This window comes from Acipenser ruthenus, chromosome 26 (assembly GCF_902713425.1).
Source record: "Acipenser ruthenus chromosome 26, fAciRut3.2 maternal haplotype, whole genome shotgun sequence".
Lineage (NCBI taxonomy): Eukaryota > Metazoa > Chordata > Actinopteri > Acipenseriformes > Acipenseridae > Acipenser > Acipenser ruthenus.
In genome coordinates this window covers 11,512,533-11,526,598 of record NC_081214.1, presented here as the reverse complement: position 1 = coordinate 11,526,598, position 14,066 = coordinate 11,512,533, and the positions used below count along the sequence as shown (strand labels likewise).

Sequence of the window (14,066 nt, the reverse complement as noted above, 5' to 3'; positions counted from 1 at the left end):
TAAAAAAAACTTCCTTATGTCCATCTTTCTTTTTTTGGTTGCTATTATGCTTTAGTCACCTAAAGCCAAATTGAAGTGATTAGCTAACGTTAGTTGAATGACGATATCAAAACATGCTCACGCACACTCACTCACTCACTCACACTCTCTCTCTCTCTCTCTCTCACACACACATAATGATTTAGCTGTGAAACAAGCTAGCTAGCCACCAAGGACGTGGGGTTAGCAGCTAGCAATGGGTCGCTAACGTAATGGGTAGGTAGGTAGGTAGGTTTATTCACTCAAACTATGTTGCAGACGAGCTGACAATACCTTCAGCCCCGGCACCTGGCTTTCATTCAGTCAGTGGCTCACACTCCTATCAGACTGACCGGCAAGCGGCAACATCAGATGAGCGTCTTTCCAGAGTCCAGCCTAAGCCAGCGGGTCTCAACCTTTTTTTACTCACGCCCCACTGAAATTTATTTGTATACTACCTGTCCCCCGCTCCCCTTCTCCCCCCCGTTTAATTTGACTTTTTAATATATATTTTTTTATTACTGCCTATATATTATAGTGCATTTATTTAGCCGCCTGGATAGTCACACTGTCCATTCAATCAAATACATATGTTCGTGTTCGCTTTTTACACACACGATACAAAAATATCAAGCAAGGAGTAAGTTAGTTACAAAGGGAGGATGGAGGAGGATTGAAATAATGCGACAACGCATTAACCAACAAACACAAACTAAATATCGAATTAAACTGATTATATTTATTCTTATTTTTTAAAATAAATGTGAAAATTGTGGCACAATATACACCGTTTAAGAATGATTTACCTTTCACTCCCGAGTCCTTGTGCACTTTCGCACTTCAATGAAAACAACACACTCTGCTGGCCCCTGACCTCAGCCACGCACTGAGTCCGTGTTATAGTGATGCATTATGGAAGGGCCTAAGCCAATCAAATTAGCGGTTTTTTGTTTGTTTTTTTGGAGGAGGGAGGAGTAACGAGGGGGGGGATCTTGAGAGAGTTAACCCTTTGTGGAGCGGATAAAATGACTTGACAAAAGACGTTTCAGATTTATCAAAATTATTGGTAGGGACAATTCAACGGTCCCTTGACATTGGTAGGGACATGTCCCTACTGTCCCTAGCTAAATCTACGCCGGTGATTGTTGAAGACAAGCCAAACCAACCTGACCCTAAGTATACAGAAGTACAGAGATTGTCAAATAAGGTCCTGCGTTTTCAAGACAGCTGGTACAAGCAATATCCATGGCTTCACTATAGCCCCTCCTTGAAAAGAGTTCTGTGTTTCCAGTGTGTCCAGTATGTTTCCAGGGCCACTTTATCATAGTGTTTTGAGTGTATACCAGTCATTCAAATTGTCCTCGATTCATGTCCAGCATTCATTTCAAGCCACCAGAAGTGACCGTTTAACAACTGTCTCCTAAAAAATTTCTTCCCGGGGGGGCATGCCCCCAGACCTCCCTAGCGACTCCACCCCCCTAAAAAAATGTGTCCCCACCAATGTTCAAACCAAACCTACGCCCTTGTAGTAGTTACAACCTGGATGCATTATGAGCACTCACACTTTTAAACAGGTAGCCAATGCTTTCATACAGCTTTCAGTTTGTTAGAATCCTACTATGGTAATTCTGTACATTTAAAATGCACATGTAAAAATCTGTCTGTTAAAACTGAACATTTGCAAACTAAAGTCATACTTCAAAATTGACAGTTTATAATTTGTAATTTTATTTTTATAAATATGAGGTGTCTGGCTGCTATTATTCAAGTAAAAGGAATTACCCCCAAAAAATAATATAAATAACACCGTGTAACAATTATTATTATTTTTTTTTTTTTTGTTCCTGGGTAGTAAGTGTTATTTCCTAATAGCTTATGCCTCAAAAGTATAGAAAATGGCTATTATTCCCCACAAACTTTGCTTTTGTGACCAGGACAGTGATATTTTGAAATTTACCTATTTTCCAGAACATTCCAGATAGATTCAGTGCTGAGTAAACTTGGAGTAACTTCTAGAACTTTCCAGTAATATAAATAGTAGTATAAATACAGGGGCCTTAAGCCCACCAGTTCAGTTTAGTTCCAGCTGCCTAAGTGGATACATATCTGCAAAAGTACTCCGTGGAAGCATCTGCTAAGATGTGTGAGGCAGGACTGGCCACAGCGGACCGAGTTCTCTGTGGGGAGAAACAACGTCAAGTGGGAGCCACTGGTGGACCCCCGGAAGGTGCTGATGCCACCACTGCACATCAAATTGGGCCTTATGAAACAATTTGTCAGAGCTCTAGATAAGGAGTCGGCAGCCTTCAAGTACCTTCAAGACTTCTTCCCTAAGCTGTCTGAGGCAAAGGTCAAAGCCGGTGTCTTCGTCGGACCACAGATAAAGAAGATCCTGGAGTGCAATGATTTCCCCAAGAAGCTCACTAGTAAGGAGAAAGCGGCTTGGAACAGCTTTGTCGCAGTGATTCGGGGCTTCCTGGGCAATCACAAGGCCGAAAACTATGTGGAGCTGGTTGAGACTCTGGTGAAGAACTACGGCACAATGGGCTGAAGGATGTCCCTCAAAGTCCATATCCTTGATGCTCATCTTGATAAATTCAAGGAGAACATGGGAGCGTACTCGGAGGAGCAAGGCGAGCGCTTCCACCAGGATATACTGGACTTTGAACGCCGCTACCAAGGACAGTATAACGAGAACATGATGGGAGACTACATTTGGGGGCTGATTCGTGAAAGTGATTTACAGTATAATCGTAAATCTCGAAAAACTACTCACTTCTAAATCTTTTGTAGTCATTTTTGTATTACTTTAGTATAAATACATGTTAATTTGGATTCATATGTTGTTTTTTTCTGACTAGATGAACGAAAAGACACAAATTTGCCCGTTTTCTCATTGGAAATAGGTAAATTTCAAAATATCACTGTCCTGGTCACAAAAGCAAAGTTTGTGGGGAATAATAGCCATTTTCTATACTTTTGAGGCATAAGCAATTAGGAAATAACACTTACTACCCAGGAACAAAAATTGTGTTACATAGTGTAATAAATTGAAGCTAGCTAACACCAAGGACGTGGGGTTAGCAGCTAGCAATGGGTCGTTAACGTAATAAACATACTTACCTACCCATCAGGTAGGTAGGTAGGTTTATTGAGTCAAACTATGTTGCTGACCGTGACGACCTGACAATACCTTCAGCCCCGGCACCTGGCTTTCATTAGTCAGTGGCTCACACTCATATCAGACTGACCGGCAAGCGGCAACTTCAGATGAGCGTCTTTCCAGAGTCCAGCGGTTCTCAACCTTTTTTTTTTTACTCACGCCCCACTGGAATTTATTTTTATATCTGCCGCCCCCCTTTTTAATTTAACTTTTGTAATATATTTTTGTTATTATATAATATGTTATATAATATAGTGCGTTTGTTTAGCCTCCTGGATAGTCACACTGTCCATTCAATCAAATACATATACACTGTTCGTGTTCGCTTTTTACACACACGACACAAAAAATATCAAGCAAGGAGTAAGTTAGTTACAAAGGAAGGAGGAGGATTGAAATAATGTGACAACGCATTAACCAACAAACAAAAACTAAATATCGAATTAAACTGATTATATTTATTCTTATTTTTTTAAGTAAATGTGAAAATTGTGGCAGAATATATACCGTTTAAGAATAACTAGAATTTTTTTTTTATTTTAAACCCAGAGAATTACCTTTCACTCCCGAATCCTTGTGCACTTTCGCGCCTCAATGAAAACAAAACAGACTCTGCTTGGTCCCTGACGTCAGCCGCGCGCTGAGTCCGTGTGACGGTGATGCATTATGGAATTTGTAGTTTTCTTGTCTGCTGATTGCACCACAAAACCCCACCAAACACCTACAAATCCCAGGGTGACATTATTTTTAAAACTACCAGTATCTCTTTTTCTCTCTTTACTAACTCGCAGCACTCAAATGGTGAACTCGGGAGTGTCGTTTGTCACGTCACTGTTATTATTACTAGTACGTTTTATTCAAACGTTCACCGCGCCACCCTAGAAGGTTTCACGCGCCCCGTTTTTTTTTGGAGGCGGGAGGAGCAACGAGGGGAGCGTGAGAGATTTAACCCTTTGTGGTGCGGATAAAATGACTTGACAAAAGACGTTTCAGATTTATCAAAAGAATTGGTAGGGACAATTCAGCGGTCCCTTGACATTGGTAGGGACATGTCCCTACCGTCCCGAGTTACATCTACGCCGGTGCACCGCACAATACAGCTGTGAACACAGATACACACACACCGCACAATACAGCTGTGAACACACACGCACCGCCCAATACAGCTGTGAACACACACGCACAGCACAATGCAGCTGTGAACACACATACACACACACACACACACACACACGGCACAATACAGCTGTGAACACACACGCACCGCCCAATACAGCTGTGAACACACACGCACAGCACAATGCAGCTGTGAACACACATACACACACACACACACACACGGCACAATACAGCTGTGAACACACACGCACCGCCCAATACAGCTGTGAACACACACGCACAGCACAATGCAGCTGTGAACACAGATACACACACACACACACACACACACGGCACAATACAGCTGTGAACACACACGCACCGCCCAATACAGCTGTGAACACACACGCACAGCACAATGCAGCTGTGAACACAGATACACACACACACACTGCACAATACAGCTGTGAACAGAGATACACACACACACCAATACAGCTGTGAACACACACGCACAGCACAATACAGTTGTGAACACAGATACACACACCGCACAGTGCAGCTGTTTTCGTTTCAGACTATTCATTCGTTCACAATAATAGCACGTTTTTAAGAAATTAATGTGCCGGGTACATACATACAGTTGGTATGTTACAAGCCTTGTCAACATGAAAATATTCTTACACATTTTATTCGAGTGGTGCCAGTTCTGAAGATCACATTCTAAAATGGACAGCTGCCATCGTTACAAGCTTTAGATCCACAGAACCGGAGATTGTTATTTCTAGTTGTGTAACAGTTGTGATACTTTTATAAAGCAACGTCTCTTAGAAGATTATTAAAGCACAAGGGCAGCTTGTTGGCTTGGCTAATTTGAGCATTCAAATGAAGTTTCTTAGTTGTAGTTTTGTAACATGAACTGTTAACTGGAGTAACGTGTTGCCCTCCTTGTATGCACGAATGCTAGCGGTATGCCCTCGCCTGCAGGCACATTGAAGAAGCAGCAGCAGCCGAGCTCTCCGCTGTGCCTCTTCACGGGTAGTAAGCCTGCCTCGTGACTCGGGCTACTACGACACTGCAAGACTCCACCATCTGTCACAGCATCGAGCAGCAGTGCTTCACTGTGCAAGCTGGACTGGATTCCGAGTCATGGCACTGACTTCAGTGATTTACAAAACACATAGTAACGAGCAAGAATATGTCTGAAGTTCGGAAATTTACTAAAAGACTGAGCAAACCGGGAACAGCGGCGGAGCTGAGGCAAAGCGTCTGTGAAGCGGTGCGGACCTCTGTTATTGCGGTAAGTACAGTACTAGCAGCCTGATACTACCGTACTGTAAATGACTCTATAGTGCAAGCACTGAGGAGACGAGTCCTGCATTATCGATATAGAACCAGCGCCCACGGGCTGCACACAATTAGAACACATCCTGTAATGAATTCAGTATATATTCAATGGATTCTCTAAAAATGTTTGGAATCGTTTTTATGATGCAAACGGAGGGTGTTGCAACTTTCACTGAAGTCTTGTCATCAGCCGCAGGGTATCTTTTTATATTGCGAGGTTTCTGATTACTATTTCTCTAATGTACACAGAGAGATTTGAGAGAATGATTTATTCATGTCTTTATTTTAACAAAATGGAGAGCACTTGCTGGTATAACAACCGTAAAGTAATGAAATTAATCTCGACGCATTGATTTGGTGTAAAGCGTGTTTTTGTCAGCTAGCGAAGTTGTCATTTTACCCACAGCTATTTATATTTAATTTCCTTCCCTTAGGCCGAGTACTGTAGTCAGTTTCACTTCTGCAAAGCAATAGACGTAACGTTATTTTCTTTATTCCTCTGATTAATTGATAGAGGGAGATCATATCAGTTGTGTTCCGTGTACGGACTGTTCCATTGTTTCTGTTCAAGGAGGAACACCCGCAGAGTACGCCGCTGCTTCTCGGGTTCATGTTCCTGGATGTTGCCTCATCATTTCAAGGGATGTGATGAAACCAGTTTGAACACTAGAGCCGTTTACTTCTGCTTTGAACAGCAACATCAATATTTTATTAAAGGAAATAATGGAGAACAAACAACACGTGCATTGTATATGTTTATTTTTTGATCAACCCCGTCATACTGGACTCTTGTATTTTTGTTGATAATTTATAAAAATGATGTTTATGCGCTTTGAGATACTCGTTTATCGGGGTGGATTTGCAGATACAGCCTGTTCTGTTGTGTGTACTTCCTGCCTGCCCGCCTTCTTTACTAATCAGACTGAAAGTGGTTTTTGTAGCATTCTTAGTGTGACAGGCTGTATCGCAACAGAGACTATGCGAGGGTGATTGGTGTTTGGCGGTAACACATGGCAACATGTTATAAGCAGCAGTGTGGAGTAGTGGTTAGGGCTCTGGATTCCTGACCGGAGGGTCGTGGGTTCAATCCCTGGTGGGGGGACACTGCTGCTTGTACCCTTGAGCAAGGTACTTTACCTAGATTGCTCCAGTAAAAACCCAACTGTATAAATGGGTAATTGTATGTAAAAATAATGTGTAAAATATAATGTAATTATATGTAAAAATAACGTGATATCTTGTAACAACTGTAAGTCGCCCTGGTTAAGGGCGTCTGCTAAGAAATAAATAATAATAATATAAACATGGCACATGTAGCGCAATACGTTCTCCTCGCTGGTAGTCATAAAGTACTACCGGTGTTACTACGCTTGCTCCTACATGTCTAAATAACTTCTGCTAAGAAAGGAGGGAAACGCCCATTCAAATCTGATACATTACGCTGTTTTTTGTCTTTTACATCTTTTTAAATTTAACATATCATATGTTCCAGTCTTTGACATCGTTTTAATATAATTTATCATATCTAGAAAAGAAAATAGTATGCACATATTTATCATATGCAATACATTGGGTCTTGTGCATATTGTGGCGAAACTGGGTCTCTTTCGCTTTTATTTTAAGCAGAATAAACGGACAGACTCAAGGGTTGCAGATGTAAATGGAATATCCTCCTTTTTCTTTTAATTATTTTGCAGTCCAATCGGTCTCTATAGGCTAAGACCACACCAAAACAATAAACCCCCCCTATTCTCTAATTTTAGTGCTTCTCCGGACTCACTCACTCACAGCTCGTACCGGCTCTCTCGCTCTATCTCTCTATCTCTCACAGACTCCTGTCGGTTCTTGGTCTTGTAGTTTGTCAGGTCGTTACTCACTGTCATTTTGTCTCCTACTTTCATTCACCACTCTCACAACTCGCGCTCCAACTGATGCCCCTCCTGTTCTTGTACCACCCCTCTGGCATGCTCCCCACCCCGACGTGGTCCCTGCCCCAACAATACATGCACCTGCTGTGAAACAAACAAACAAACAAACAACATAACGTGTCCCTTCCGGCGCAGTGCCTTAAGCAGTATCCCCAGGTCGATGCACTATTTTTACTTGTGCACTTTGCTCTGATTTTTTTTTTCTTTTAAGAGAAATTGGTTGTCTGTTTCCAGTTTAAGTTTGCAAAAAAATTGTATAATTAACAGTAAATATACAATAGCAAAACACCTATCAGATTGCACCTGTACCAAAATCTGACAAAGTACCACTCAGTCTGACAGCATGCCACTTTCTGACATTACACGGGTCAAGTTTTGTACGTGTACCACATTGTGACGACGAACCACTTTCTAACACTACATGGTAATAAAAGGGCATGTCTCCAAACTCTATACAGTAGTGAACAGAACCACAAAGTGGAATTCTGAATAGAATACATCACATATTGACCATCTCATCAATGGTTAGCTCCTAAAATTTGGGAAGTACTAAATCCACCGACAGTAACAGTTATGTCCTGGGAAAGGGCTGTCAGGCCAGGATTGAGGGTGTGATGCTAACAGAAGGGATCATAGAACATAAGAACAAAAGAACGTTTACAAACGAGAGGAGGCCATTCGGCCCATCTTGCTCGTTTGGTTGTTAGTAGCTTATTGATCCCAGAATCTCATTGTGGCAGGATGACAGAGGTTTGAGGCTCAGAGACAGTGGAAGGGGCAAAATAATGATCTTTATTGAACAAAAATAATCAAATAAACAGGCACAAGGGCCAACAAAAAGGTTCAAACAAAATACAGAAATGTAGGCTGGGCATTCGCCTTCACTACAGTTTCTTTTTCAAAAAACTAAACAGCACAGCACACCAACAAACAAACTCACCCAAAACTCCTCTCCCACAAAGGGTTTCACCTGCCCTTTTATAGTCTGTGGCTGGAGCCCAATTAACTAATAATTAACAATTAAACACTTAAGGCTCCAGCCACATTCTCACATGTATTTTACAGGGAGGAATTTAACCCCCTCCCTGCCAATCCAAAACAAGAATCACAAAAACATAATGAAAACAGTAAAAATAACAACAATAACAAAACACAAATTATTGGAGCGAGCTAGCACCCCATCACATTTCCCCCCCCCCTTGTGCGCAGCACACTTGGCCCAAACGGCCACCTCCCCCCTTTGTCCCAAAGTCCCGGACGAGGGGAAGCAAGTGGCCCATGGGGGTGGCCATGGTGGGAGGTCTTCCTTCTCCCATTGCTGAGGGAGGGTCAGTCCATAGCCCGGCCCCCTCTTGGCGGGACCGAGACCTGGCGAAAGGGGACCCAGGTGCATTGGATGGGGCGTCGGGAGCACAGGCAGGCGACCAGCCAGCTGCAGCCCCAGGCAGATGTGCGAGCCCAGGCGACAGTGCAGCGACGTCTGGGCAACCAGGGGGAGTGGAGCAGGAGACCAGACGACCTCCTGTGCCTGGTGGTGCTGCGACCTGGGAGTCAGGCCCAGCGACCAAAGGTCCAGACATGCAGCCTGGGTGTCTGGGAGCCCAGGCCGAGGGATCCAACCCCCAGGTGCCGGGCTGTGGCACAGGGGTGGTGGTCGGGGCTGTGGTGGAGGTGGACTCCTCACCTCCCCCCCCTTCTTCGTGGCCGGCAGCTCCCCTTTGTGAGGCTCTGGCCACAGTACTTCCTGCTGCCATTCAGGACTGGCAGCGACTCCAGGCGAAGCAGGACCCTCGGCGACCCCAGGCGAAGCAGGACCCTCGGCGACCCCAGGCGAAGCAGGACCCTCGGCGACCCTAGGAGGAACAAAAGCAGAGCAGCAGGCAACCCCAGGCGATGCGAGGCAGGCATCCTTGGGCGTGGCCAACATTGCAGGAACCTCCGGCCAGGGTGGCAGTGGCCAGAGTTCCTCTTCTCTGTTGGCAGCAGGAGGTAGAGCCCGCTCCAGCTCCTCTGGTGGCGGATGCGGGAACAGCAGCTCATCTCCTTCTGATGGCGGAGGCGGGAACAGCAGCTCGTCTCCCTCTGATGGCGGAGGCGAGAACAGCAGCTCGTCTCCCTCTGGTGGCGGAGGCGAGAACGGCGATGCTGGTCCTTCCGGCGACACTGGACCCTCTGGCGACGCGGGACCCCCTGGCCCCTCTGGCGACGCTGGACCCTCTGGCGACGCGGGACCCCCTGGCCCCTCTGGCGACGCTGGACCCTCTGGCAGCGCGGGACCCTCTGGCCCCTCTGGCGCTCGGGACAGTAGCTCCACCCCAGGCGACGGCGGACCAGCATCCCTAGGAGAAAGCACACTGAGAGTTTCTCTAGACGATGCGGGCAGGCAGGCAACCCCAGGCGATGCGAACAGGCAGGCAACCCCAGGCGATGCGGACAGGCAGGCACCCTTGGGCGGTGCTGTGCCTCTTAGCCGTCGGGCAGTTTGTCCCCGCGCTCCCTTCAGCAGCCGGTACAGAGGCTGGGAGGGACCTCCAGCATCTTCTGCTGGCGGTGGAGGGAGAGACAGTGCCCGCTGTTCCCCCTCTGCTGGCGGTGGAGGGAGAGACAGTGCCCGCTGTTCCCCCTCTGCTGGCGGTGGAGGGAGAGACAGCTCCGGCTGTTCCCCCTCTGCTGGCGGTGGAGGGAGAGACAGCTCCGGCTGTTCCCCCTCTGCTGGCGGTGGAGGGAGAGACAGCTCCGGCTCCTCCCGCTCGGGCCGTGGACGCACCGACTCCTCCCGCTCGGGCCGTGGACGCACCGACTCCTCCCGCTCGGGCCGTGGACGCACCGACTCCTCCCGCTCGGGCCGTGGACGCACCGACTCCTCCCGCTCGGGCTGTGGACGTTCGGGCTCCTCCCGCTCGGGCTGTGGACGTTCGGGCTCCTCCCTCTCGGGCTGTGGACGTTCGGGCTCCTCCCTCTCGGGCGACGGCAGCGGCTCCCCCTCTCTGGGCGACGGCAGCAGCTCCACCCCCTTTTCTTCAGGTATGCCAGGACCATGACGGCTATCTCCTGGAGGGACCCCGGGTGGTGCTCTCTCTCCCACTCCTCCCACCTCTCCCCATCTCGATACCACAGCGTGCTGAGGGCTGTGGGGAGGTCGTGGAAGAGGTCCGCTTCGGGGTGCACCAACCACTCCCAGATCTCCCGTGATGGTGGTGAAGGTGTTGGTGGGGTGGCTGCCGAGGACGGGGTTGGTAGCTGCTGCTGCTTTCTTCGCTGCCTTTGTTTTTTTCCCATTCTGTGCACCGCCAAAAAAACCTCAAAAAATCCAAAAATTCAAAAATTCGAAATTAAAAAAAAAAATACTGCTCTGAGCCTCTAGGTGGCGCTATCCCGCTTCTGACACCACGTGTGGCAGGATGACAGAGGTTTGAGGCTCAGAGACAGTGGAAGGGGCAAAATAATGATCTTTATTAAACAAAAATAATCAAATAAACAGGCACAAGGGCCAACAAAAAGGTTCAAACAAAATACAGAAATGTAGGCTGGGCATTAGCCTTCACTACAGTTTCTTTTTCAAAAAACTAAACAGCACAGCACACCAACAAACAAACTCACCCAAAACTCCTCTCCCACAAAGGGTTTCACCTGCCCTTTTATAGTCTGTGGCTGGAGCCCAATTAACTAATAATTAACAATTAAACACTTAAGGCTCCAGCCACATTCTCACATGTATTTTACAGGGAGGAATTTAACCCCCTCCCTGCCAATCCAAAACAAAACAAGAATCACAAAAACATAATGAAAACAGTAAAAATAACAACAATAACAAAACACAAATTATTGGAGCGAGCTAGCACCCCATCACATTTCCCCCCCCTTGTGCACAGCTTCTTGAAGGATTCCAGGGTGTCAGCTTCAACAACATTACTGGGGAGTTGGTTCCAGACCCTCACAATTCTCTGTGTAAAAAAGTGCCTCCTATTTTCTGTTCTGAATGCCCCTTTATCTAATCTCCATTTATGACCCCTGGTCCTTGTTTCTTTTTTCAGGTCGAAAAAGTCCCTTGGGTCGACATTGTCAATACCTTTTTGGAATTTTGAATGCTTGACTCAGATCGCCACATAGTCTTCTTTGTTCAAGACTGAATAGATTCAATTCTTTGGGCTTGTCTGCATATGACATGCCTTTTAAACCCAGAATAATTCTGGTTGCTCTTCTTTGCACTCTTTCTAGAGCAGCAATATCTGTATATTTTTGTAACAAGGTATATTTTTGAAACAAGGTGACCAGAACTGAACACAATATTCTAGGTGAGGTCTTACTAATGCATTGTAAAGTTTTAACATTACTTCCCTTGATTTAAATTCAACACATCTCAAAATATATCCGAGCATCTTGTTGGCCTTTTTTATAGCTTCCCTGCATTGTCTAAATGAAGACATTTCTGAGTCAACACAAACTCCTAGGTCTTTTTCAGATTCCTTCTTCAATTTCAGTATCTCCCATATGATATTTATAATGCACATTTTTATTGCCTGTGTGCAGTACTTTACACCTTTCTCTATTAAATGTAATTTGCCATGTGTCTGCCCAGTTCTGAATGCTGTCTAGATCATTTTGAATTGCCTTTGCTGCTTCAACAGTGTTTGCCACTCCTTCCTTTATAATGTTTCCATATTTCCAGAGGAGAAAGGTTGTTTATCTCACGCAGTGACTGGGTGTCCACAGAGCTTCAAGGAGGCGAAGGTGCCTGCTGCAGCTGGTCTAGCAGGAGATGTAAACTACCTGTCCAGTCTCTGATGATTCAGAGAACACAGAGGGCAAAGCTAATGCATTACCCATTCACCCAGGAATCACATTCTGAACATGTGTGTCAAATTGAATGTGAGTGTTGATAACGTGCAAGTTTTAGTTTTTTAATAGTTTTTTTTTAAGTGAAATAAACTCAAGGATTTCATTATAAAGTACAAAGATTGCACTGCGGAATGTGGGGCAAATATTCAAAGGTCTTGTGAATTTTCTCATCTTTCTCGCTACTCTGCTTGCGTTGCGAATGTTTTGTGTAAAATCACAAGTGAGTGAAATCTAAAAGAGTTGCAGAGAAACTGCAATTATCGCAGCGCTGCGGAAATTAATAAATTAACATGGATTAACACAGGAAATCAACCGCAACTCTCTCTCGAGGTACAGAACCATCGCAACTTTTTGCAAAGTGAAGATGCATTATTTGGGCTTGATGAGACATAGCCCCAGCACCTCTTCAGCTGTGAAAGTTAAAAATGTCATTAAATGTTTTGCTCTCAAATGCGTTTTCTTACAATTCTCAACACAGTTTTATCCATTCTGCAAGTTCTTTCATGCGCTAAGCAGAGACAGTCCACTGCCAGGGACATTTAATTATAGTGCCTTGCATAAGTATTCACCCCCCTTGGACTTTTCCACATTTTGTAGTGTTACAACCTGGAATTAAAATGGATTTAATTAGGATTTTTTGTCACTGATCTACACAAAATAGTCCATAATGTTGAAGAGGGGAAAAAAATCTACATATTTTTCAAAATTATTTATAAATAAAAAACTGAAAAGTCTTGCTTGCATAAGTATTCACCCCCTTTGCTGTGACACCCCTAAATAAGCTCTGGTGCAACCAATTGCCTTCAGAAGTCACATAATTAGTTGAATGGAGTCCACCTGTGTGCAATTAAAGTGTCACATGATCACAGATTAAATACACCTTTCTGGAAGGCCCCAGAGTTTGTTAGAGAGCATATCTAAACAAACAGCATCATGAAGACCAAGGAGCTATCAAAACAAGTCAGGGATAAAGTTCTGGAGAAACACCAATCAGGGTTGGGTTATAAAAAAATATCCCAAACTTTGAACATCCCTCGGAGCACCGTTAAATCCATTATTAAAAAATTGAAAGAATATGGCACAACCGCGACTCTGCCTAGAGAAGGCCGTCCACCAAAACTCAGTGACCAGGTAAGGAGGTGTCACAAGGCTGGCTGGTAGTGACACGTCAGACCCGGAAGAAACACACAGACAGACAGTGGTGATGAGTAATGCTGAGTGCAATGGTGGCACTCAGCATTTATTAAACGAAATAAAAGGTTTAAACAGACAGAACAGAAAACAGGACACGGCACTTGCGGCCAAAATAAACAGGTAAACAAAACGAACAGACACTGACACACAGGGACGAACACTAAAACAAACACATACGCCGTAGCAATTGCTTTTTAACTAATTCTCTCCTCACTCTCTCCCGTTCCTTCGCCCTGAACACACAACCCAGAGTGAGTGCTACGTGTCTCTATATATACTGTTGTGCTGGGATTCAATTACTAATTAATTATTCACTTGAATCCCAGCACGTGAATTCATTACGTGCAACCCCGTGCTCACATATTATTACATACTTTAAATGCACGTGAAGCAATCCCGTGCCTAAATATAATTATACAATTTAAATCCTCGTGCTGCACACACCCATTTATATCCTGTGTACCAACTACAATACACCA

At 44.9% G+C, this 14,066-nt stretch overlaps 1 protein-coding gene across 2 annotated transcripts in view; it reads left to right on the top strand.

Moving 5' to 3' along the window:
- The first annotated feature begins 5,376 nt into the window (after nt 1-5,376).
- LOC117430424 (dedicator of cytokinesis protein 11-like) overlaps nt 5,377-14,066 on the top strand; it is a 136,899-nt gene continuing 128,209 nt past the window's right edge. For both annotated transcript variants that reach the window (XM_059001058.1, XM_059001057.1), the window contains exon 1: nt 5,377-5,579. In XM_059001058.1, the coding sequence (XP_058857041.1) occupies nt 5,478-5,579 (102 nt within the window). In that variant the 5' untranslated portion in view covers nt 5,377-5,477. The remainder of the gene's footprint in view (nt 5,580-14,066) is intronic.